The sequence below is a fragment of the Paroedura picta genome, chromosome 5, assembly GCF_049243985.1.
Source record: "Paroedura picta isolate Pp20150507F chromosome 5, Ppicta_v3.0, whole genome shotgun sequence".
Taxonomy (NCBI): domain Eukaryota; kingdom Metazoa; phylum Chordata; class Lepidosauria; order Squamata; family Gekkonidae; genus Paroedura; species Paroedura picta.
This window is the reverse complement of record NC_135373.1, coordinates 20,967,911-20,994,545: the sequence shown is the minus strand read 5'-3', so window position 1 is coordinate 20,994,545 and position 26,635 is coordinate 20,967,911. Positions and strand designations below refer to the sequence as shown.

At 46.3% G+C, this 26,635-nt stretch overlaps 3 protein-coding genes across 3 annotated transcripts in view; 2 read left to right on the top strand and 1 right to left on the bottom strand.

The window, feature by feature from the left end:
• LOC143837267 (putative G-protein coupled receptor 33) overlaps positions 1 to 17,501 on the bottom strand; it is a 37,431-nt gene extending 19,930 nt beyond the window's left edge. Inside the window, exon 1 of the mRNA XM_077336886.1 lies at positions 17,417 to 17,501. The gene's annotated coding sequence lies outside the window, so the exon portion shown is untranslated. The remainder of the gene's footprint in view (positions 1 to 17,416) is intronic.
• Positions 409 to 5,466, top strand: LOC143838981 (chemerin-like receptor 1). The gene is made up of 2 exons (XM_077340868.1): positions 409 to 529; positions 2,129 to 5,466. The coding sequence occupies exon 2, from the start codon at positions 2,174 to 2,176 to the stop codon at positions 3,233 to 3,235; it is 1,062 nt and encodes a 353-aa protein (XP_077196983.1). The 5' UTR covers positions 409 to 529; positions 2,129 to 2,173; the 3' UTR covers positions 3,236 to 5,466.
• Positions 16,943 to 26,020, top strand: LOC143837268 (N-formyl peptide receptor 2-like). The gene is made up of 2 exons (XM_077336887.1): positions 16,943 to 17,451; positions 21,514 to 26,020. Exon 2 carries the CDS (start codon positions 21,519 to 21,521, stop codon positions 22,488 to 22,490), a length of 972 nt encoding a protein of 323 aa, XP_077193002.1. The 5' UTR covers positions 16,943 to 17,451; positions 21,514 to 21,518; the 3' UTR covers positions 22,491 to 26,020.
• The last annotated feature ends 615 nt before the right edge of the window (positions 26,021 to 26,635 follow it).

The following is a 26,635-nucleotide window of genomic DNA, read 5'->3' as shown; positions in this document are numbered from 1 at the left end:
TTTTCTTCCTCTGTATTCTTTATATTTATAATTTTTAGTTTTAAAAATGTATCGTTCATGTATCGTTCACTAGTTTTAATGTAAACCGCCCTGAGCCTTCAGGGCTCTAAATAAATAAATTAAATAAATAAAATAAATAAAATTTCATATCTTTTTTTTAAGAACGCAATCTGTGTTTTTCCTATAACTTTCATGTCAGGAGACCCATAGATTCAGTTGCCTTATTTGGCACTGCAGGTGTAGGGACATGAACAACACCGACACAAATGCAGAAAACTGCACATCACAGCACTGCCAACGCCACCCAATTTCCTGCCCTCCCAAACCCACAATGCTTAGAGGCTGGTTATCAAACCCCAACAAACCTCTGATGGTGAGATAAAGGATAGAATTAACGGCAAAGGGAAGAGGGGAAGGTAGAACAGCAAACGACGAAGACAGTAAACGGGCTTCTTTTCTCTTCTCCAGATTCCTTAAACTGCAGGCAGTCCTGAATCGGACTCTGGGACATTGTTCTGCTTCGCTCCAGGTCAGTGCCAGAAAAACCAGGACCAAATGACAGAACGAATGCTTGTTTTTGTAGGAAGTACCTCTGGATGCGTGGGGATTTTGGTTCAGAGGCAAGCTTAGTGGCGCAGCGCATCTCTTCGGAACGGTGGGAGCGCTATACTACTGAATTCAAGACATATCGGTTTTGTTTCTGAGCTTACATACATTTGAAATAGTAATAGTAGCAGTTTGATTTGTTTGGTTCAGGTGTGAGGACAGAGCCATATTCCAGCCTGGAGCAATGATTTATCCCATCAAGGAATTTCAAAATAGAAGTCATTGTCTATTTTCTGCTGAGAGCCAGCTTGGTGTAATGGTTAAGAGCAGTGGCCTGTAATCTGGAGATCTGGGTTGGATTCCCCACTCCTCCTCTACAAGCAGCCGGCTGGGTGACCGTGAGCCTGTCACAGTTCTCTCAGAGCTCTCTCAGCCTCACCTCCCTCACAGGGTGTCTGTTGTGGGGAGAGGAAGGAAAGGTGATTGTAAACTGCTTTGAGACTCCTTCGGGTAGTGAAAAGTGGGGTACAAAAAGACAACTTTTCTTCTGCTTCCTGATATGGCATTTATTTTTTCTCCATAATTCTGCCTTTTGATGCAACTAGAATGTGGGCTTACTTACGTTACGTCGGGTTTAACAATGCTTTGCCTTTATGTGTTATAGCCAAATTATTTTGGATTTTATTCTGGGTGTTAAATACACATGTTTTCTGCCACAGCGTTGGACTGATGCTACTCTTAAACGACCCCTGAAACCTGTGGGAATTGTGGCCAAAGATAGAAGTGGTGTTAGCTGAGAGTTTAGCTGGCTCTAGGAAAAACAAGTCATATTATTATTCATTAGACATATTTTGCTGCTTTCCGAAGACTTGCAGTGGCTTGCAACATAACCTCCCACGTGAAACCCATTTTACCCAAGGCTCTCAACCCCCTATGACTACAAAAGACTGGCAGTGTATAAATCCTTTCTTTGAGCAGACCTCCCTAGAGGTGGGGATGTAGATGTAATACAACTGAGCCTGAGGAGGGCCATGATATCCCTAGCACTAGCACTGGCCTCACCCAAAACCTGGTGGAAGAGCTCTGTTTTACAGCATTTGCAAATGCTGCAGTTCTGCAAATGCTGAAAATGTTTTACAGCATTTGCAGAACTGTGATAGCTCTGTCAGGGCCCTCAGCTCTCCTGGGAGCTCATTCCACCAGGTTGGGGCTAGGACTGAGAAGGCCCTGGCCCTAGTTGAGGCCAGGCGCCCTTCCTTAGGACCAGGGACCTCCAAGAGATTCGCACTTGTAGAGCTTTGTGGGGGACATAAGCAGGCAAGCAGTCCCTCAGGCAGGTTTTGGAGGGCAGGTTGATTGACCACTGTTCCCTACTCTAGTTAAATTGTACTTTCTAATTCAGAGGTAGGATGCTTCTAGCAACCAGATTCTGGGGCACAGAGCAAAAGTATCCTTTTCATGTACTGTTTGCGAAGCTCCACAGGTAGCTGCATTGTTCCTGTTGGGTACAGATTTCTCAAGTAGGTGGGCAATGACCAGAAACCCTCAAGACAGTACTTACATTCTTGTGTTTTTCATCCAGGAGAAGACAGAAGACGAGAGTGAAGAAGAGTGTCCCTGAAAGAAAATGGAGAACACCACTCTTGCCTACGATAATTTTAGTCTCATGAATGAACAACCTATGGACCAAGAATATGTGCTGCACGTCTTCTCCATGATCATCAACAGCCTGACCTTCTTATTTGGGTGCATTGGAAATGGGCTAGTCATTTGCATCATCGGCTTCTGCATGGAGAAGACAGTCAATACCATCTGGTTCCTCAACTTAGCTATTGCAGATTTCACCTTCACCTTCTTCCTGCCATTGAACATTGTCCACCTCGCCCTGGGCCTTCATTGGCCCTTTGGGGAGGCCATGTGCAAGATCAGCAGCACCCTGGTCTTAGTCAATCTCCATGCAAGTGTCTACTTCCTCATGATCATTAGCATAGACCGTTGTGTTTCTGTGAGATGTCCCATCTGGGCTCGGAATCACCGGACCCTCCGCCTGGCTTCCTTTGTGGCTTTGGGTGTTTGGATCCTGGCCCTGGCGTTGAGTTCTCCAAACCTTCGATTCAGGAAGACCATACGTGTTGGGGAGGTGGTTGGGTGCTATAGAGAATTCAGTAGTGATGAGGAACAAGCAAAAACCATCCACCGTGCCACAGTAATCAACCAGTTCATCTTGACCTTTGCTATCCCCTTCATGGTTATCACTGTTTGCTATGGAGCGATTGTTCTGCAGCTCAGGAGGGACCGCCTAAGCCAATCAAGCAAGCCGTTCAAGGTCATCACCGCTGTCATTCTGGCGTTTTTCATTTGCTGGTTCCCATATCATGTTTTCGCTTTCCTTAAGGTTCAAGCCTACAAGGACAAAACACTGCATCGAGTCCTCATCATGGGTATTCCTTTGACATCCAGCCTGGCCTTTGTCAACAGCTGCCTCAACCCCATCCTGTATGTCTTCATGGGGCGTGGTATTAAGCAAAGGTTGAAATGCTCCCTCCTATCAATATTTGAGAATGCCTTCTCCGAGGGGACCAGCCAGAGAACAACACATGAAAGGAGCGTTGATAAGAATATTTCCAGACTAGAGACTTTCCCACCAACTCCAAAGGGACAGGAAGAAGTAATGTCCATGCATGGATAAACTGCTCATTCACTGGTCAAGGGAAATTGGGGAAAGAAATCTGGTTTACAGTCAGGAAAGATCTCCAAACCAGGCTTTAATTGGGCATAGCTGGGAAGTGGGGGTGGGGGCAAGGTGACAGGGGTCTTCACTTAATTTTGCTCAGAAAAAGAGAATGTAACTGCATACATATTGGTAGGTTGGTTCCCACATATTAACAAAATTGGGGAAGCTGGAAAATGAGCATGTTTTTTTTCTATTGCCACCCAGGATAGAGGAGCACTTTCCTATAACCCCCCCCCCCCCCAATGCTGCCTGCATTCCCAAAGCCTGAAATCACTTTGAATCAGGGCACCTTCCTCCCCCGCGGCCCCACAGCAGGGACTCTCCTCTCTATGGCGGAACCTGCTCTCTCCCCATTAATGATTTCCTCCCCAAATATTCTCCCAAAATTCTTTCAGGATAGTCGATTGCAGAATAATCCCAATTGCTACACCTTTCCTTTTCTCTTCCACCCATGATCTACAGCAGGGACTCCCCCCCCCATCTATCCCTCAGAAGCAGGCCGCAAGCTCGCCTGCCTTCTCCAATCCTCCAGAGACAAAAAAGAAACCCAGTCTTTCTTGTTATATCAATGCAGCGTTGTAACGCAATAACTTTAAAAAAAATACCTTGGGGGGGAGGGAGGAGACATGGAATGAAGGAGCACGATTAAAAGAAAGGTACAATCAGGCACCATTTGGCAATTAAAAAAAAAAGTTTGGGAATGAGGAAAGGAGCAAAGCATTATGGGAGGCTGCCTCCTTCTGACCCCAATGTGGAAAACATATGGTGAACTACAGCCTGGAAAAGGAAGGGAGGAAGGCCCAAGTGCAGAAAGCAGAGCACCAACTTGCATCATCCAATCGAAGTCCAAAGCAACGCTAAAATGAGGTATGTATACTAATGCGGAAACGGTCTGACTCAGGCCTGACAAGAATCCTCCAGAACAATAACAGTGCTGCTCAATGTTTATTAGTGCAGCAAGCAATTCAGTCACGGTTTTCTTTTCAGGAATCAATCTTGAAAATAATGAAAAGCTGTTCACAAACGTTTCTTTGCGATCCGTAGGCTCTCACCCCGTGCTTTTCCTTTGGAAAAAAAATTCCTCTTCAGACATACATATGTCAACTAGAAAATTAAACCAGTTATGTAGCGATTCATAGGCAGCTCATCCTTTTCTTAGTGCTGTTATTAACCCATCTATCCTTACCATTAGTATAGCTCTTATATTTTAGAAACAGCCATGTAGGTGGCCCTGTCCGGGTCACAAAGGGCCACCCTGTCTGGGTGGTGTCCAGGTGGTGTCTGGGTCAGCGGGCCAATCCAGCTTTGCTGGGTGCATCAGGATTAGGCCAGCCCCTGAAGCGCCCACCTCCAGGAGCCAACTGAGCAGGCCAATCCAGACACACGCAGCAAAGCTGGGCGCATCCAGATTGGGATGGCCCCTGGAGCAGCTGCTTGCAGCGCCCGCTCCTCCTCGGTGAGGCCCTTCCCTACCAGCTACTGCACCACCCAGCCACCATACCAACAAAGGCCCCTCCGTCGAGACCGCCCACTGCTGGCTTTCGCCCACACCTCTGGTACATCGCCGCTGTGCCCACCGCATCTCCCCCAAATGGCCTTCCAGCCCACCATCACTGCCGCCCGCTTGCTCCCCGATCTCCCCAGTTGATTCAAATATGGGTTGTCCCGGTGGCTCTCACTGGCCGCCTGACCACGCCGACGTGGCTGCTCACCTGGGCTGCCGCCCACCTTGGCCTGATGCTGTGCCAGTGCTTCCCGGTGGTGCCCTCACCACCTGGAGGTGCACACTGGGCAAGCCTCGCACCCTCGCTGGCCCACCTACAACCTCCCTTGGTCGAGCAGCACCCACCCAGCCGCCGACCTACTCCCTGGCTGCCTCGTGCCCTAACTTCCCTCCTCCAGGTATGCCGCTAGATCCCATTGCATTCCTGGATGCAATGGGCTTTCCTACTAGTATTGATATAAAAAGCTTTACTTCTGAATTTGTCTCAAGGATTTGAATTTATGCTTTCATTGGTTTCACTGTTAAACCTAACTTCATCAAAGATTTCCTTTTTCGCTGACATTCTGTGGCTTTATACTCAGATTCTGGTATCAGTTTTCCGCCTCCCTAAATCTTCAAATTTGTGAAACTTGTCTCATGTACTATGTAAATAAAACAAAAGGCTGTCATAAAGATTTATTATTGAACATAATTTGCTGCCAGACTGCTGTAAAGCTGTATTACTACTATATAAATCTTTTGGAGAATGAATGTGATATCAGTGCTCTCTCAGCCTCACCCACCCCACAGGGTGTCTGTTGTGGGGAGAGGAATAGGAAGGCGACTGTAAGCCGCTTTGAGCCTCCTTCAGGTAGGGAAAAGCAGCATATAAGAACCAACTCTTCTTCTTCTTCTTCTTCTTCTTCTTCTTCTAATAGCCTTTGTCTATAAAAAATAAAATCTATTAGTACTTTCATGCATAAATATCAAATTTCCCACATCAAAACTGATGATGTGTTTGGCATCAAGCCACTGGCTTTTTCATGTCTCAGGACACGTAAGGCAGAAGGCAGTCCCCATGGTAACCAGGCACTCAGTAGCAGAAGACAGAGAGGCAAGACCTCAGAGCTTGGAAGGGAAGCTGGGAGTCTCTGACCAGCCTGGTGGGCAATTCCTACAAAGACCAGGTGGTGGCAGCAGTTGAACAAAAAAAGAGAAAAGCCCTTTCATTTATTGGAAAAGCTTTGGAAGGCACAGTGGAAATCACTGAGCCTTTGGGGAGAGTGGCATATAAATAAATACATACATACATACATACATACATACATGCATGCATGCATGCATGCATGCATGCATGCATGCATGCATGCATGAATGAATGAATGAATGAATGAATGAATGAATGAATGAATGAATGAATGAATGAAAGAAATAGGGCCTGCAAGTCAGAGAAGGACTGTTCCGCCACAAAATATTATTTAAGTTCTGTCTCAATAAAAGTGCAAATGGAAGCAATGAATCACTATGAATATTTCTTCGGAATGAACCAGATGAATTGCTGAGTATACCTCTTGTTAGGGAATTACGGACTGGAGAGAGGAAAATTAGCTAGACTTCAAAGGAGCATGGAAGAGCATGAGGTCATCAGATCTCAGAAGCTAAACAGGATCGGCACTTGGGTGGGAGACCACCAAGAAAGGCTCTGAAGAAGAAGGCCATGGCAAGCCATGTCTGCTTCTCATGGGCTTGGAAAGCTATCAGTTGGTGTGACTTGACAGACCATAAGTGAGCCCCCTCATAGCTTTGAGGTGAGGATCTTAAATGAACACACTATCTGAAATGTCTATACATATAAAGGGACTCAAGATGTCAGCAAATCAAACACTCAGAAATAATGCCATAGAAGGTTGAAAAATGAAACATCATTCTAGAACTGCCTTTCTCAACCTTTTTCCCATTGAAAAATCCCTGAAATATTCTTCAGATCAAGAAGCCTTAAAGTGGCACAATTGCGCAGAATACGGTAGGGAATCAGAGCTGTTTGTTTTCTAGTACTTGATGCTTTTCATTCTAAATGTTGAACAAGGGGCTGCATGAAGCTTCTTTATAACTCAGTCAATTTTTGGTCCATCAAAAAGTCAGTATGAGATCAAGATGGTTAAGTCTGTAGTTGGAGAAAAGAGCAAGAGTCCACTCCAGTAGCACCTTAAAAATTTACAAATTTGGGGAAGGGCTCTCAGGAGTCCTGAGGGACTCAACAGTGACTGTTGAAAGATCCTCCTGTGGCAAAATTTTTGTTAATCTTTATGGTGCTACTGGATTCTTGCTGTTTTCTACTGCCAAAGCCAGCAGTATCTACTCTGATGAAGAGCAGCTGTCCATGGTCTCAGGTAGAGGCCTTACCTAAGAGTTACTCCCTCTTAAGTGAAGATAACACACAGAAAGAGATACCAGGGTGTGTATATATGGGGGGTATTACTCTTCTCAATATTAGTCCTCATTGGCTTTCATCTACCCAGTTCTGTCCTGGCAGAATGACAATTGATTTATTTTTTCTGCCTAAGAGCAGTAATTTACTTCCCTGCTTGTTTGTAATTATCTAAAGTTTCGGGCTTAACGTAATCTTTGCAGAATCTGTGTTCACTTTACCTTCTGATCTTTGGCCCCTCTCCAGTGTCTTTTATAATCTCATCATAAAGCTTGAGTCCAGTGGAATCTTTAAGATCAAAGTTTTATTATGGGAACAAGCGTTTGGGTGCATGCACACTTTTCGAGATCTGAACAACTCTGTGTACACAGGAAAGCTTACACCCAGAAATAAACCTTTCTGGTCTTTTAATTAAAAAAAAGAAATAAAACATGAAAAAAACTGAATCCAAACATTACATCTCAATAGGAATAATGGTTTTCTCCTGGTCAAAAAAATCGAGTGTAATATGGAGCCAATATTAAGAATAGTGCATTGTACAAGACAGCATATCCCTTATATGCCAAGGAAAGGAATCAATCAACCAAAAAGGGAGGGGGGGGTGACCCACACTGCAGATTAGGGTTTCCAGTTGCCTCTAAGCAACCGCTGAGGGGATGCGGTGCTTCCAGAAACAAGGAGGCCACCAGGTATTTCAGCAAAGTACCTATCTGACCCTGCCATGGAGTTTTTGCCCCCAACAGAGCATTGCCCTTAACGTCACTTCGAGGTTATGTAGAGATATCAGTATAATTTTCAGTGTCCCTTTCTTTTTGGGGGGAGGGGGTAATTCCCTTACACACCGGCCAGCTGAACAGCACCAGAGAGGTGGGACTGGGCATCAGGAGACCCCTCCCCACACTGGGAGGTATGTCAACCATACTTGCATGTGACCAACCACAGGTTACAGTTAGGTAAGAAAATAAAATATGTTAGAAAATGCAAATATTTCCCCACATAGTTGATTAATGTTGGAAGGACAACATTCTGTCAAACACATAGCCAGCCCACTTCTTCATTAAGGCACATGGGAGACAGCATTCATAGTAAATACTGCCAGCCTTTCTCCAAAGTATGCTGAGGCTCCTATAGGACATGCATAGGACACTGGAAGTGCTCATCTGGACCAGGGCCTGGTTTAGAAACATAAGAGGCCTCCAAGAAGTTTATCTGGCCTGGTCCAGAGAATCGGTTAAGGTCACTAGAGGGGTGGGCTCAGTCCAGGATAGCTTACAGGAGTCAAAGAATGGCCCCTGGCCTGACAAGCGGAAGGGCCAATCAGAAGGCGCTTTGCGCCTTCCGATTCGCCCCTCTGCCATTCCCCGTGGGACGCGCCAAGTAGGCAGCCACCAAGGGGAGGCTTCAGCCCAGGCCCCAGAGCAGGCCCGGCGCTTCAGGGAGGAGGCGGGCCTGCTCCGAGCCCCGCCTCGAAGCCCAGGGACTCGCAGAGCAGGGCGGGCCAGCGGGGGGGGCAGCGGGGGAGACTTAGGCACGACCCTCGGAGCAGGCCCATGCCAAAGCCGGGGACTTGTGGGGGAGGGGCCAGGAAGTGGAGACTTCGGCGCGGGCCTTAGAGCAGGCCCGCCATGTCAGAGACGCGGCGGGCCTGCTCCGAGGCCCGTGCTGAAGCTGGGGACTCTCAGGGGAGGGGGGCGGGCAGGGGACTTGGGGGGGAGGGGGCGGAGGCTTCAGAGGGGAAGGGGGGCGGGGGGGGCTGCCCCGGCCCCTTCAAAGCCCATCCTTATGGACGGGCTTTGAAGCCTAGTAGTTAACATTATATCACTGTAGGTAAGGGAGCCAACTGTATGTTTAACATTTTTGTTCCTGTATTTTATGTCTGCTGCTTTATTTATTATGCCTGACCACTGATAAAGGCAGCGATGCCGAAACGCATTTGGTCAGCGGAAGCATTGGTATGAATATACACTTGGATTTTAATGAGGCTATATTTCAAGCCTTGTGTTTTTAATTTTAATAAATATAAATATTTAATTTCACAACACATTTTACCCTACAGAGGCTTGAGCACATTCTCCTTATGTTGACCCTTTTTTGGGGGCGGGGTTGTATATCTTTATACTTCCATAATATAGAATTCATTTTTTTTCTATTAACTCCTTCTAGTATCCCCTCAACCACTGGCTCATCACAGCAGTGGAGATCCCTGGTGACATTCTAATTACCCAAATGGGAACGATTGGAGCTCATTTGGGTTGGAAGAGGTAATAAACTGGAAGCTGGGGTCTTTTCCTGCACCCAGAACTGCAGCTGCTTATCTGTGTGTCCCAAGCTTGTAAAATGTTCAAGGAAAAGCACGTTCCTTCTTTGAAACCTAACGCACCTTCGGCAGTCACAAATCTGTTTCTTTACAGGTCTCGTAATGAAATTGGCATCTATCAGATGGCAAAAAGGCTGGATTGCATACAATTCACAAACAATTTTATCAAGTACCTCCTCTGTTTCAAAGAGCCCTAAAAATGTGAGAGCAAAGGCAAAGACAGCAAACTGGGTTACTGCAAGGGTCATTACGGCCTTAGTTTTACTATCAGCTCTAATCTTATCTGTATGTAGAGGAAGGTTTCGATCCACGTCTGACCAGAATGTCCTTGAGATGTCTAGGTCTTCAGTAAGTGAACAATGGGATAGAATGGCATCTAGGAATGTAAGATAAAAGATGCTAATGTTTAGTAATGATTTAAAAACAAACCTGCCATTGTAAGTCAATGGGATAATCATCTTATCGGCATTGCCGCCTCTAATTACAGGTGTTGATAATGAAGACCTAATGGTGTGTCTGTATGTTTTTTTGCTTTATTAAAGGAATGTTAGGTGACTTTTTTTTAATTGTGGAATCTTTTTTTTCTAATTTCCAATTTTATTTATAGTCCATTTCATCAAAATACATTTGACAACCTCAGAAAGGGACATGTTAATAGACTATTAAGTTACATTTACAAATAATTATTTCCGGCTGTATTTTTATTTGTTGTCAATTCCTGGCAAATAGATGGGGAAGAAATGGAGATAGTGACAGATTTTATTTTCCTGGGCTCCAAGATCACTGCAGGTGGGGACTGCAGCAAAGAAATTAAAAGACGCTTGCTCCTGGGTAGGAAAGCTATGGCAAATCTAGACAGCATCCTAAAAAGCAGAGGCATCACCCTGCCAACAAAAGTGCGTTTAGTCAAGGCTATGGTATTCCCAGTTGCAATGTATGGCTGCAAAAGTTGGACCATAAGGAAGGCCAAGCGTCAAAGAATTGAGGCTTTTGAACTCTGGTGCTGGAGAAGACTCTTGCGAGTCCCTTCGACTGCAAGGCAAACAAACCGGTCAGTACTACAGGGGATCAGCCCTGACTGCTCCTTAGAATGCCAGATCCTGAAGATGAAACTCAATTACTTTGGCTACCTCATGAGAAGAAAGGAGTCCCTGGAGAAGAGCCTAATGCTGGGAGCGATTGAGGGCAAAAGAAGAAGGGGACGACAGAGAATGAGGTGGCTGGATGGAGTCACTGAAGCAGTCAGTGTAAGCTTAAATGGACTCCAGGGAATGGTAGAGGACAGGAAGGCCTGGAGGATCATTGTCTATGGGGTCACGATGGGTCGGACACGACTTCACACCTAACAACAACAACAATTTGTTGAAGAATATATAGAAAAAAGTCACTAAACCCCCTACTCAAAGTTGCTGAGTCCTATCTCATTTCCCCTTATAAATCATAACTGATAGTCATAAATCCATAATTATACTTTCCCCCTGATATACTCTATCCAAAGCTTCCATATTGTCTTAAAGTCCAATATTTATCTTCCACATTTATTGTCTATTTTGCCATCTTGGCAAGCTCTTACATTTTCACCTGCCAATCAAATATAGTGGGTATTATTTAACTTCCAATTTTTTGCCCCTACTATCCTTGCCATCGTTGTCAAGTATCTAATTATCTCTTCATATTTTTTATATTTTTCTTTGACCAAAACTCCTAAAAGATAAGCTTCTGGATTTAAGTCTACGGTTTCTTAAGGAGTAACCCCTGTCCATAAACTGTCTCACCAGCAGAAGAACATAAGAAGAGCTCTGCTGGATCAGATCAATGGTCCATCTCTTTCCCACAGCAGCCAACCAGTTCCTCTGAACAGCCAACAACCAAGTATAGAAGCTGAGGCCTTCACCTGATGCAGCATCCTGGATCTTAGGTTCAGAGCACTAGCACCTCTGAATGTGGAGGTTCCCCTCAGTCTAGTAATCATTGATAGACTTATCCCCCATGAATTAATCTAATCCCTTTAAAGTATATTGGTATATAGAAAACCCAAATTGAGGGTTCCAAAAACAATGTCCTCCAATTCTAATTGTATCCTATCAGTCCGGCCTGTGAAATGCCTTGTGTCTTTCAAATACCTGCCAATTGTTTGGATTGAATGATTTCAAAAAGGCATCCAAATACATAGCAAGAGCTTCAAGAATGCAGCCACATCCTGTGTCAAAAGGTCTGCCAACTGCTGGAACCATATCTTTATGAATGTTGAGCAAGAGTTCTATTCAGAGAAAGCTGTAAGTAGACTAGGCAAGTAGCCAGCAATAAAGTCCTTCATCCAAGACGCTAGTAATTTCTCTTTTGACCTTAATACTGTGATCCTCAGCAACTTCACTATGGTGTAAACTGTTGTTTACTCGCCTATGTGCCTCCTTTCCCTCCCACACACACACACTGCAACAGCACCCTCCCCTTATCTGCAGGTTTAAAAACACATTCTATTAATGTTTCTAACATTTAACTCTCAGCTGCATTGAAACCTAGTCAAGCTGATACTTCTGTTTGCTGCATTCTTTTAAGATCTTTTGAAATGGATTCTTGAAAGGCAAAGATCCTTGGATTCTGTGAGGGGGGATTTAGAAGTCAATTTTGGTTTAAATTTCAAGCTCTGCTCACCTGATTTTGTTTCTAAATAGCTGTTGATTCTCTATCATTCATTAAGAAGGGTTGTGCTGTGTAGTGGGAACAAAAGAGAATCTCTTTTTAAGAACAGATATTTTCAGTTCTGAGAGTTGACTGTTAGATTTTCTATCTGTAGGCTTTTAAAATCTTTGTCCTGTGATGTATTCTTGGTTCAATTGCCCTTTGTCTCTTGCTACATTTGTCCTGGGGAAAAAATTATGTTATTAGAATTGATAGAAAAAGGGACCATTAGAATGGAAATCTCAGACTCTAAACTGTTTAGTTTATTGATTGATTGATTTTATTACATCAACCGTTCTCACCTTTTTTATCATTGAAAAACCCTTGAAATATTCTTCGGCCTTCAAGAAACCTCAGAAGTGGCACGATGGTGCAAAATAAGGTTGGGAAGCATAGCTGTGTACATGTTGTGATTTGTAATAGGGTTGTGAGTGTCCTGCATAGTGCAGGGGGTTGGACTAGATGACCCAGGAGGTCCCTTCCAACTCTATGATTCTGTAATTCTGTGTCCACCTGGGGCCCCTCCCCTCCCCACCTTCCCAGGCCCATCATTGGGAGGGGGGTTGACATGACCATATATGGTCATATCACGATAAATGTTTAACAAATTTAAAATGTATATCAAAAATGGATGAACTCCCCCCAATTTGGGAAACCCTTCCAGGGCCAACAAGAAAGCTAGGGTTTCATGAAACCCTGGTTGAGAAAGCCTGCATTACATTTATAGGCCGCCGCTCTTGGCCAGCGAGTTCGTGGTGACTAACAACACATTCAAAATACAGAATTGAAATTATTAACTTAAAACAATATACTAAAAAACATAACATGAATTCCCTGATACATTCCTCCAATCCCCCTCCCCCCCAGCTGACATTCCCAGGTAGAAGAAGAAGAAGTTGATTCTTATATGACGCTTTTCTCTACCTGAAGGAGTCCCAAAGTGGCTTACAATCTCTTTCCCTTTCCTCTCCCCACAACAGACACCCTGTGAGGGAGGCGAGGCTGAAAGAGCCCTGATATTACTGAAGAAGAAGAATAATTGGTTCTTACATTCCGCTTTTCTCTACCCGAAGGAGTCTCAAAGGCCTATTATGCACGGCCGCTGAAACAGCGGCATGGAGAACGCGGAGGAGGAAGAAGCGAAGCAAACCGCTTACGCACGGGACGGAACACAACGGCGGGAAAACCCAGAGTATCCGATTATGCACGCGGCTACTCCGGAGCCGCTTCTGGTTGAGCCCTGGTTCTGGGAAGCTCCACTTCCGCATCTCGCTAACGCAGCTTTTTCGGTGGCATACGTTGACTCTGTGCCTGGTTGCCGTCTGCGGCATGCATAATTGGTGATATTAGCCACCGCCATTCCACCCCAAATGCAGACCTTACACACCGTGCATAATGGACCATAGGGGCTTACAGTCGCCTTCCCTTTCCTCTCCCCACAACAGACACCCTGGGAGGTGGGTGAAGCTGAGAGAGCCGTGATATTACTGCTTGGTCAGAACAGCTTGATCAGTGCCATGGTGAGCTCAAGGTCACCCAGCCAGCTGCACGTGGGGGAGTGGGGAATCAAACCTGGTTCACCAGATTAGAACTCCGCACTCCTAACTAACTTCTAATCAAACTACACCAAGCTGGCTCTAAGTTGGAGGATGTCCAAGGAGGAACCGAAGATGCCCCCCTAGCCTGGCTCCTATTCATGCAGAACATCCAGGCTCTATGAGATTAGGAACTGAGCCTTGATTCACAACGCACTAATGATTTACTGCCACTGCAAGAGGAATTCTCACAAAAGATTAAGGATTTACTTCTTTAGTCATGAAACTTACCGAGGCAATAAGCTTATCGGATGGATGCACGGCCCAGAGGGACTAGCTGAGTTTGCCTCCGTGTTAATGACTACTGTTTTGGCACAGTGAGACATATAAGTTAAGCACCAATGCACTGGAGAGTGTGATCACACTGTTTAACAGCATGATTGCTTGCCAGGGCATACCATCTCTTACAAAGAACCGGAAACCATGCTCAGTTTTCTCACAAAACCCTCTGTCGACGGGATTTTGACGTGCCAGTATTTAAGAACAGGAGGAAGCTGTACAAAGGATGACATCACCAAGAAGAGAGTTTAAGGAGAAACAATTCAGGATACTTAATTAGGTCTGCAACTTGTCCCATTCCTTTGTTCCTGCTGTGTTCAGATAGGGAAGAAAATCCTGGCCGGCCCTCTTAGTGCAAATAATTGCATCACCCTTGTGACAGCCTGGAGATCTCTTACCTGAAACGTTTTACAAAGAGCTTGCCAATTGACCTATTTTTGTCTCGCAAAGCCTTATGGGTAGGCATGAGTTTGACCTCACCTGTCTTGCTTATAGCAAACCAGAAATAAAAATGGAGGATTGCAGTTGCTTTCCCCTTGGCACAGTGGGGGATATCAACATAATTGCTCTCTTTAAGTATTTGAATGATTGTCACTTGAAGGAGGGCAGGGAAAGGTTCCTGTGGGCAGCAGAGCAGAGGACCACAGTAATGGCTTTAAACTACATCTAGATATCAGGGGGAAATATTAATGGACAGAGTAGTTTGGCAGTGGGATGGGCTGCCTAAGGAGAAGAAGAAGAAGAAGAGTTGGTTCTTATATGCCGCTTTTCCCTACCCGAAGGAGGCTCAAAGCGGCTTACAGTCGCCTTCCCATTCCTCTCCCCACAACAGACACCCTGTGGGGTGGGTGAGGCTGAGAGAGCCCTGATATCACTGCTCGGTCAGAACGGTTTTATCAGTGCCGTGGCGAGCCCAAGGTCACCCAGGTGGTTGCATGTGGGGGAGTGCAAAATCGAACCAGCATGCCAGATTAGAAGTCCGCACTCCTAACCACTACACCAAACTGGAGGTTGGGAGCTCCCCCTCACTGATGACCGTTAAGCAGCAGATGGACAGATACTCATCCTGGATGCTTGAGGCTGATCCTGCATTGAGCAGGGGGTGGGACTAGATGGCCTGGATGGCCCCTTCCCACTCTAGGATTCTAGGAGTCTAGTTGAGCAGTGGGATGGGCTGCCTAAGGAGGTGGGGAGCTCCCCCTCTCTGGCAGTCTTCAAGCAGCAGCTGGACAGATCCTTATCCTGGACACTTTCGGCTGATCCTGCATTGAGCAGGGGGTGGACTAGATGGCCTGGATGGCTCCTTCCAACTCTATGAGGTAAGTGGACTGAAAGGCCTCTGGGAGAACTGTGAATGGCCCCCAGTCACCCAGCTGGCTGAATATGGAGGGGTCGGGAATCAACCCCGGTTCTCTAGATTAGCGACTGCCGCTGTTAACCATGACTGGCTCTAGAGACGAAACCTCCAGAAGAATGGGAGGTGACTGGTTTTCACAAAGCATTTATCATGCCAAGGACATTAACAGTTAGGACCCAAAAAGGAAGATACAGACAACTACAGCAAAAACAAGAACATTATGTCAAAAGCGCATAAAAACACATTAAAAACGCATAAACGCCCACGCTGCCTCCCATTAAAATCGTCCCGCCTTCGGACACAGCTCTGGCCCGAATTTTTTAGCTGCCAAAGCAAACAGCCACTCCGTAAGAAACACACTGATCCGCATCGGGCAAAAGGAAAATTAGTTTCTCTGCCCCGGGCGAAGAATGGATACCCTTTAAAATCTCAGCAAGGAATTTATTTCTAGGCATTATATACAAAAGGCGGAACGGAATGTAATATGTTCCACGAAGGCTCCACAAATACATAGATGTGCAGCGATCCGTATTCATGCGTGGGGGCCATCTAGAAGAGTAGAAGGCATGCGTTTAGAGTTTTAAAAACATAGTCATAATTTTAAAACATCACATTTCTAAGTGCAGATGGAATAGACCAGAGGTTCGCAACATGGGGGCTGAACAACCCTTTGGGGGTCATAGAATCATAGAGTTGGAAAGGGCCATACAGGCCATCTAGTCCAACCCCCTGCTCAACGCAGGATCAGCCCTAAGCATCCTAAAGCATCCAAGAAAAGTGTGTATCCAACCTTTCCTTGAAGACTGCCAGTCTTCAAGCAAAGACTGTCCAACAACCCTTTCACAGGGGTCGCAGCAGGGCTGCTCTTCCTGCAGGTGCCACACAACAGCCTTGCGGGATAGGTCGAGATAGAGCGTTCGTCTGTCTGGAGCAGCGGGAAAGAGTGAGATCGAAAGGGTGGGACAAGAGGCAGAACTGAACTGAGAAACCCCGGGGGGGGGGGGGAATCATATACCATCATGAACAATGGATCTTCACGCCATTGGTCAGTTTTGGTTTAATTTCTGTGAAAGAACCCTTGCATCATTTTATAGTTGGAGGTCACCGCAAAAAAAGGAATTGTATTAAAGAGTTGTGGCATTGAGAACCACTGGAATAGGCCAACACAGAATGGACTGAATGTCTTTTGACTCTGAGGGGTCTTCCTCGGTGGTCAAATTATTGTGAGGAATGCACTCATTTATGAAATCAACATCAAAACGCTTGCTGGGTGGCAAAGAAAAATCTGTTAAGTGCTGCTCAAACTAGCCTTCCTAATGTGAAGGTATCTGATTTGGAGCCCACCCTCTAAAATATGCACTTCCAGAAGCCACCCCCCCCCCCATCCAGTCCAACACTCGGTCACAGTGGCCAAAACCACCATGGAGATAAGGTGGCCAACCCCCATGTGGTGGTCGGTGTCCTCCGGCGAATGACAACTCATCTCCAGGGTAGAGAGATCGGTTGCTTGGGGGAAATAGCAGATTTGGAAAGTGCTCCATGTTATCACATCCCTGCTGAACTCCGCTCCACCCTCAAACTCTGCTTTTGCCAGGTTCTGCCTCCAAATCTCCAGGAATATCCCAACACGGAGTTGGCATCTCTGGTTAGCAAAAGAGCCAGTGAATTCAGAAGAAGCCTCCTTAGGCCAGTGCCAGACCGTGGAATGTGATCGGTGGAGTGAGGAAGAAGGAGAAGAGTTTCTTGAAAGTGCTGTTTAGCTGTTTGTGCTCTGACCACCACACTACACTTCCCCTGCTGTAGTCTCGTGAAAGCTCAAGTTGTCGGACGCTGCCGCTTGTCACTTCCCCGCATTGTCCGTTGCCCTCCCGTGATTTGGCAACAAGTGGGCGGGCCTGGGAGGCTCTTTCATTCTTTGCTGCAACCCGTTTCCTTCCCCCATTCCTGCACCCATTTTCAGAATCTGTCACGGAGCAGTCTGTGCAAGATACTCACTGTCAGATGATATCGCCGCTTTGAATCCACGCGAGGTAAGCAGGGCAGGCGCAAAATGCACCACAGATCCTCCAGAAGGTATTTGGGGATTCGCATTCACCACGAGAATATCACTTGCAGTTTGGGCTGTGTCAGGTTTTCAGAAGTTGGAAATGCATTATCAATTTCGGCATGTCTGATCCAGTGGGGAGCGGGGGGGGGGGGGTGGCAATGACCTTCAGAAGCATCTGAACTTTGTTTGACGAGGGCGCAGAGCAGCATAAAAAAAATATAACGAATATTTATTAAAGTGCACCAATATAATGTTAAACTGCACCTGAACAGACGAAATGCGTTTTGACCCTCATGGGCCTTCCTCAGTGGTCAATATTATCATACAATGCAATCATATCTTTCAAAAGCTTTTTTTCTGACACACATGAGAAGCACTCTCCATGCAGAATAAGACCGTAGCTGAGAGTGGAAGTTCTAGACCAAGGGTAGTCAAACTGCGGCCCTCCAGATGTCCATGGACTACAATTCCCAGGAGCTCCTGCCAGCATTTGCTGACAGGGGCTCATGGGAACTGTAGTCCATGGACATTTGGAGGGCTGCAGTTTGACTACCCCTGTTCTAGACATTATATTTCTTAAAAGGTGGGCTCAAAATGAAACATTATCGAAGTATTTGTTGAGGCTATACTAAGAAGATTTCCCTTGACCATCCAGCTTCAGACCAACCTTAAATTTCAGCTTTTATATAGTATACCCCATTCAAAGCTTCTAATAAGTTAGCAAATCTGAGGATGCAAAGTAGTTTTTGAGATGGTAATTATGCCATGGTAGGAAATGCCATCAAATCACAGTCCTTATGGGTGATCTCGTAAGGCTTTCAAGGCAAGTGTTCAGAATTGGTTGTAGACAGGACTGCGTTGTGGAATAATATTGACCACTGAGGAAGACCCAGTAGGATCGAAACGCATTTGGTCTGTTCATGTGCAGTTTTTTGAGTTCCTTTGCTAAGGTTGCCTTTCCATTCCCTTTTGGGTTTTGCAGGGGGTGCAGAGCAGAGCAGGCCAAAAGAAAGCCGTGTCCTTGCAAGACTAGCTCCGCTGCTGACGCTTGAAAACAATTGTCTGGTCTATGACTGAGCTGCAAAAGGAGCCCCTTTTTGGAGGTTTCCTTCCCATTTTCTCAGATACGGAGTCTGCAGCAGAATCCTTTACCCTCTCTGCAAGGAGTTGGTCTCCTTCTGGCCATTGAAGTACTACAGGTGCCCCAAATCATGCACCCGTGTACCAGTTTTGAATATTTCTCTTTTTTTTGACGATGTGGTGATGATCCATTCAGAACCTGTCAGATTGCAGCCAGTGGGAGAGTTTGGGTAGGATTACTCTTTCCTGTGCAAATCAGCCCGAGATCCTGTTGTTATGGCTGGTGGGGGGGAAGAGATTTGTATTTTGGGTTGCATCCCAGCTGGTCACCGATGTCTGTACTGTCCCAAATAATGACAAGCCGTAGAACCCGATGAATTCCTGGCGGTGTCAGTCCTCTTGGTCTCTTGGCCGTGATTTCATTTCATGCTGCTTTGGAGACTATTTGACTAATGGTGTCTTGAGGAATTCAAGCATGTAAGAAGAACCCTGGTAGATCTGACATTGATGCCATCTAATCCAGTGCCCTGATTCTAACCATGTTCCTATGAGCTTTATGTACAGAGCTGCCCTCCACTGGAAAAAGAGGGTCTGGGATTCAGAGGTGCACTGCCTCCAGACATCAACCATGACAGCCTAAACAGATTTACACCCTTGTAAGGCTATTGGAGGGAGTAGGAGGAGGAGGAGAGAATTGGTTCTTATATGCCACTTTCCTCTACCCGAAGGAGTCTCAAAGCAGCTTACATTCACCTTCCCTTTCCTCTCCCCACAACAGAGACCCTGTGAGGTGGGTGAGGCTGAGAGAGCCCTAATATTACTGAAAAAGAAGAGTTGGTTCTTATATGCCACTCTTCTCTACCTGAAGGAGTCTCAAAGCAGCTTACATTCGCCTTCCCTTTCTTCTCCCCACAACAGACACCTTGTGAGGTGGGTGAGGCTGAGACAGCCCTGATATTACTGAAGAAGAAGAGTTGGTTCTTATATGCCACTTTTCTCTACCCGAAGGAGTCTCAAAGCAGCTTACATTCACCTTCCCTTTCCTCTCCCCACAACAGAGACCCTGTGAGGTGGGTGAGGCTGATTGAGATTCCTGCTTGGTCAGAACAGCTTGATCAGTGCTGTGGTGAGCCCAAGGTCACCCAGCTGGCTGCATGTGGAGGAGGAGTGGGGAATCAAACCTGGCTCAACAGATTAGAAGTCCGTGCTCCTAACCGCTACCCCAAGCTGGCTTACCTCGATTCAGATTCCAAATAAGATTCAGATTCCATGTAGCGGTCACTGTCAATAGCTATCAATAGACCTCTTCCCCATGTTTTTTTCTTAAACCGAGTGGCAATTGCCACATCTTGTGGCAGACAGTTCCACAGGAATTGTGTGAAGAAGTATTTCTCTGCCTCTGTATATAAATGACCAATGAGTTTCACCATACATCCCTGAGTTCTAATACATGAATTGAGCATCCTTTTGAGGAAAAAGGCTGATGTTTCAGAAAGATACAGGATTGCCTCAAAATTTCCGAAGAGGGTGAGATCTACTAGGTTAGAGCAGCAATTTCGGGGAACTCAGATGGCCTTCTAAGCAATCTGGCGCTGTAAATGAGATAGCTTATCTTTACAAAGAGCATGGGGGGAGGGTTGTGAAAGGAACTTGCATAAGTCCCATTCAATTTATGTTCCAGCAGAGAGCATATTTGAAACTGAGTCACTCAATCTCTTTCAGACACCCCGAGTTGTCAGCAATAACTGTCAGCCATAATAAACAAGGCCTGGCTCTTACTCAAGAGCTTGTTTTCACAGCAGGGGTCTCCTGTCCTCTCTAAAGGCAGGGAATCCGGCTCACTCATCCAAAATAAGGAAGTTTGTGGTCTCTTCTGAGCCCACATTGCCTGGTGGTTTCTCAACTGCTCTTTCAGGATGTAAGAAGTCTTATGTGTGAAGCAAGGCCTATTATCTGAGGAGCACACTCCAGTGTGAAGTTTGTGCTTGGAGGAGAAACCTGGAAGAATTTGAGTTTTGAAATAAGGCTGTGATTTTGGAAGGGTGGGGATACTCCTGGCAATGTCATGGCCGTCGGAAGCAGACGTGCAACAAGTTCTCGAACAAAGGGATTCCCAGTGAGGGCTTTACTACCAAACCCAACCTGGCCTCCTTCCGCACCTACTGGATAATGAACTTTCAATGTGTTTTTGCAGCTGGATTTTCCTGTGCGGAACAGGATAATCTGCTTCTAAAGAGCATTGAAAGTGGGTTATCCATCATGTGTGGAATAGACCCTGGATAGCTCAGGCTAGCCTGATCCCATCCAATCTCAGAAGCTAAGCAGAGTGGGTCCTGGTTAGTATTTGGATGGGAGTTCAGCAAAGAAATCCAGGGTTGCTACGCAGAGACAGGCCACGGCAAGCCACCTCTGAACAACTGTTGCCTTGAAAGCCTTAGGGAATCACCCGTAAGGACTGTGACTTGATGGCATTTCCTACCACAGCATTATTACCATCTCAAAAACTAATTTGCATCCTCAGATTTGCTAACTTATTAGAGGCTTTGAATGGGGTATACTGTATAAAAGCTGGAATTTAAGGTTGGTCTGAAATGCTCTAGCAAATTGCCTTGATTCAAATCTCCTTGCAAAAAATTTCAAAAGTGTGGTCATTCAAGGGGAGGACATGGTGTCGCCCAATCTCAGTTCTCAGAAGCTAAGCGGGGTCAATAATTGGAAGGCAGACCAACAAGGAAGGCTCTGCAGAAGAAGGCAATGGCCAACCACCTCTGCTTCTCACTGGCCTGGAAAGCCCCTGCAGGGAGCACCTTAAGTTGACCGTGACTTGATTGCACATAACAGAGAGAGAGAGAGTCAGTCAATGCTTTAATTTCGATGTTTACAGTCTTGTCTATGGCAGATAGTTCTGGATTGGGAAAAACGGGTTCAGACATTAAAATCTGGTTCATATCTTTGCTTCTTACAGGCATCATGAACATCTCAACAGCTCACCAAAATGACACCTCCCCCAGGGTGGATGAGGTCATGCGCCATATCGGCATAGTGACCAACGTCGTCATCCTCGTCTTGGGTGGGCTCGGCAACGGGCTGGTGGTGTGGGTCACGGCTACAAGGAAGAAGCGTAACAACTTCACGTTGACCTGCTATCTCAACCTGGCCGTGGCAGACCTTTTCTTCTCCCTAGGCCGTATCCCTGCCCTGGTGCAAGAGGTCATGTACAACTACTGGCCCTTTGGCAATCTCTTGTGCAAACTCCATGCTTTTGCCCGATACCTCACAGTCTTCACCGGAGTCTTTGTCCTCACTCTCATCAGTGTAGACCGTTGCTTGCTGGTGGCACAGCCCATCTGGGCTCGGAACCACCGAGGGCCTAAATTCCAGGCCCTGTTGTGTACCGGGGCTTGGATCTTAGCTTTGGTCTTCAGCCTCCCCTACCTGGTGGTCCGAGAAGTAACCGTCAAATATGGAGCAATGTACTGTGGCTATCGGAAAGACTTCAAGATCGCCACAGAGCTGCCCCTGAGGCTAAGCAGGTTCTTTGGGGGATTCCTCATCCCCTTCGCTATTATCCTCTCGGCCTACTTGGTTCTGGTGTTCAAGCTTCACAACCGGCGCTGGGAAGGGTCCCATCGAACCTTTGCTATGGTGGCAGCCATTGTGGTGCTGTTCTTCATCTGTTGGCTTCCTCATCACGTTGTGGCCTTGATCAGTACGCTGTGGGGCTCCAAGGACTCCTGGGGCATTGCGCTCAAGCTGTCGAATGCTTTGGCCTACCTCCACAGCTGTATTAACCCCGTGATCTATGTCTTGGTGGGTTATATCCGGAGCCGAAGACTCCACCGCCGAGCCTCCTTCCTTGGGCTGTTCCGCAAGGCTCTTACGGAAGAGGATGAAAACTCCACAGGGGCTGAGGTGACACAGAGACTTAATCAGAAGACCTAAGGTGCAGTGACACACTTGCATCCTAGTCTCACTGGGGAAGCCTGTAGGCAAGGACCCTGCCTTTTGAAGAAGAAGAAGAAGAGTTGGTTCTTATATGCCGCTTTTCTCTACCCGAAGGAGTCTCTACATCTGTAGACTACATGGAAACCTACAAGGGAACTGGTGGCTTTCATTTCAATCTTCTGAGCTTCTTGCTGCAGTAGGATGTTTTTGGACATGCTGCTTAAGGTGTGCTGTAAAATTAAGGTCAATATCCTTGGTTAAGTTACTGAAAACCTCTGATTCAGGCCTTTTGTCTTTTCTAGTAGCTCTCGGAAACAGTTGTATCTGTGTGCACATGCAGAGACTGGATTGGGACTTTGGTAAAAGGGGAAGCAAGTAAGCCTTTGCCCCAAACAATTTTCTGAACTGAATCGGCTTCCTACAGCCTTTGTGTCCCTCCTGGAGAACTGATATGAAGACACCAAACCATGGCAAGGAGATAATTTTTTGAAAGGGGAGGGTGTTTATGTGTCAGTGCTCACATTTCTGTGACAAATCTTGATAAGAATCTAGCTCTCTATTTCTTTGGTTATGGTGTATCTAAGGGTTACCACTTCCCTGGTAGGAGCAGGCAATCTCTTGGTAGGAGCAGGCAATCCCCCACTCGCAGTCCTCAGTAATTTGAGCAGTAGAAGAAAAAACAAGAGGAATGGTCTCAAAGGGAATGTTCTATGGGTTTTTTCCCAGTCTCTGTGGTCTTTAGCATAGAAATTGCAGGGATTCCTAGAGTGTCACCCAGAAGTAGCAACAGATTCATTCGCCTTCCACCTGGACATGATGTCATGTCCTCCATGCCACTCTAGAAACTTCCCCAAACTCTATGGTAAAGACCATAGAGACTAGGGAAAATCCCTTACCTGAAAGTCAAGTCAGATTCTACTGGCATTCCACCCTCCTCAGGCACTGCCCCCAAAATCCTCCAGCTAGTGTACAGTGGGAAATTCTTATCTGTCCACTCAGATAATGTGAATATTTTCTCCGTGAGAAATAATTAGTGCCTGGAATGTTTGTGCTGTGTCACCAATTGTTCTGAGACACAAACAAGCTTCTGTCATGCATGGGGCTACAGGACACCTGAGGCCCTCAGTCCAGCATCATACTATTCTTTCTGTAACCATAACCCCAGCTGAGAGAGGAAATTGTGGGTCTTGAGTCGGTTAGTGGAGGGGGATGGCAAAAAAGAAAATAGATATGCCTCCAGCCTACTGGCCTCTACCTACTACCAGAATGGACAATAGGTAAAAAGAAGAACTTCAAACACAACTCCCAATCCCTCTAATCAGCTATAGGCACACACAAGTCAAACTTAAAACTGTAGGCTTAATTCAACAAACAGGGATGGGGGAATCAAACTGGAACGTACATATACAAAACTCAGACTTGGGCCGCCCAACTTAAAGTCGGAAACAAAGAAGTGATCAGTCTTTTCTTGTCTCTCTGAGGGGCTTCTGCAAGTCTCTCCCATGCTACTGTGGCTTGGCTGCTCTCGGTGGTGGTGGTGGTGGTGCTGTTTCTCTTTAGGCCTTTTGTACTGCTGCAGATCCCTGGAGTCTGCAGCACTCTTGAAGCTCCTTGGGTCACTGTGTTCTCTGCCCTTGGCTGGAGATGGCTTCACTTTTCCTTTTTCTCCTCAGCTCTCTTTTCCCTTTTCCCTCAGGCCTCTCTTTTGGATCTCTCTTGGGGCACCTCTGGTCACTCTATTCTTTGCCATAGGACCCAGATAGCTTCAGTCTTCCCTTTCCCCCTCAGTACTCCCTCTTCCCTGAGGCCTCTCCTTTGGATCTCTCTTTGGGGCACCTCAAGCCACTTTTGTCTGCCCTCAGACCCAGATGGCTTCTGTCTCCCCCTTTTCCCTCAGAAGTCTCTTTTCCCTCGGGCCTCGCCTTTGTCTCCTTGTGGCTCCTCAGGTAGGGATGCCAGTCCTCAGGTGGGACCTGGGGATCCCCTGGAATTATAGCTTATCTCCAGCCAAGAGATCAGTTCCCCTGGAGAAAATGGCTACTTTGGAGGGTGGACTCCATAGCACTATACTCCACTGAGGTGCTTCCCTGCCCCAAATCCCACCCACTCCTGGCTTCACCCCCTAAGTCTCCAGATATTTCCCAGCCAAGAACTGGCAACCCTGTCCTCGGGTCATTCTGTTCTCGGTTCTTCTGTATACCCTTTTCTCCTCAGAACTCTCTTTCCCTCAGAATGCTCTTTTCTCTCATGCCTCGCCTTCGGCTTCCCCGGGTCACTGTTCTCTGCCCTTGGACCCACACAGTTTCCACCTAGGGATGCCAGACCCCAATGGGGCCAGAAGAATCCCTGCTTTGCTGTTACATCCCCCATTTAGGGGGTTTCAAAAAGCAATGGGAACCCCACACACAAAGAGACACACACACCTGCTTTCATGGTGATCCTCCCCCACTCCAATCTCCCACTAAAAGGTTTTGGGGAAAACTATGGTTTGAAACTAATGTTTTAAAATAGTTTCCCCCAAAGCTGACGTGTAACCCCCAATGTCTCTGACATGCTGACATCACTTCCGGGTGACATCACCATGCCAGATGCTCTTCTGGGTTTGGGTAACTATGGGGGGAGCTCCCGGAGAGCGACCCCTCGTCCGCCGACAGCCCAGCAGTGCCTGGCCACCCTATTTCCACCTCCCCTTTCCCCCCAGAACTCTCTTTCTTTCCCTCAGCCCTCTCCCTTTGCCCTCTCTTAGAGACCAAATTGCTTTGGGCTGATCCTGCGTTGAGCAGGGGGTTGGACTAGATGGCCTGTATGGCCCCTTCCAACTCTATGATTCTATGATTCTATGACTTCTCCCCCAAAACTTCAGCATTTCTAACCCCATGCCTCCACCAGAGTGGGGTATTGGTGTACAAACTGCAAAGGGACAGCCATGTTTGTCTATCGAAGCAAAAACCGAGACCAAAAAATCCAGGGGCACCTTAGTACTAACAACTTTTATTTTAAGCTAAGCTTTCAAGAATCACAGCTCATTTCTTTAGATAGCTATGTAATGGCTTGGTGTAAATAACACCACGAGTCCTTCAAGTAAGTGTAAATCTCAATGTAAGCAGGAAAGGGAGGAGTTGACGTCAAAAATTAGGTGTGAATCCCGTCATAAATCAACGTACTTAGCAGTTACACATACTGGATGGTGAGAAGTCAGAAGATGAAACACATTGGTAAAATGTAACTGATACTGGTACAAGATTATAGTGTGATAAAGCATGTCAAGAACTGCCAATTAAAATTTCCTCAAATAGAGTCCCAAAGAACTATTAGAAATTTTCGTGACTGAGAATATCCACGTCTCTTTTTAAGACAAGGTGACACAATTCATTTTTAGATGTGTTCTAAAAACAGCACTTTCGCATTGTATATTTTCTTTGAAATTCTTAGTTAGTTACGTCCTTAATTAGCTTGTTGAAGAACAGTGATTTTCCAGCCTGTAATAGCATCTCCGGGGAGATTAAAATGTTTTGCTGATTTCTGAATGTTTCGATTTCTTATATCTGATTTATGTGGATCGATTCTCTCAAAGAGCTTGGTGCATTTGTCTAGGGTAGACGGTAGAAGGGCATTGTTGGTGCATGATGACATATCTGACATTCGATGCTGCAGATGTGGAAATTCACAGGTTGGTGTTGTGACCGCTCCCAGCTTGGCCAGCGGGCTCCACTCTTTCTCGGTCGCCTCAGTCGTGCTTAGAGGGATTTGAGTTACAAGGGATCCCAGCCTCTAAAGGTCACTGGTTCATCCTCTCACGCCTATGCAAACAATACACAGTCTAGACAATCAAACAAAAACATAATATTCTCTTTCAACCCCATTTGTCTTCTTTTTCCGCCCCCCTCAGTAGGTAAGGCTGTTCCTCTTCACAGGCCTTGAATCTCTTGCGATGAACGTGCACACAACAGGGCTCTCTCAGCCTCCCCTCCCTCACAGGGTGTCTGTCGTGGGGAGAGGAAAGGGAAAGCGATTGTAAGTCACTTTGAGCCTCCTTTGGGTAGAGAAAAGCATCATATAAGAACCAGCTATTCTTCAGTAATTTCTGGTTTCTCTCAGCCTCCCCTCCCTCACAGGGGGTCTGTCGTGGGGAGAGGAAAGGG

What these genes read in the sequence shown, in the direction of transcription:
- LOC143838981 (XM_077340868.1), top strand. Translation starts at nt 2,174, where the DNA reads ATGGAGAACACCACTCTTGCCTACGATAATTTTAGTCTCATGAATGAA.
- LOC143837268 (XM_077336887.1), top strand. Translation starts at nt 21,519, where the DNA reads ATGAACATCTCAACAGCTCACCAAAATGACACCTCCCCCAGGGTGGAT.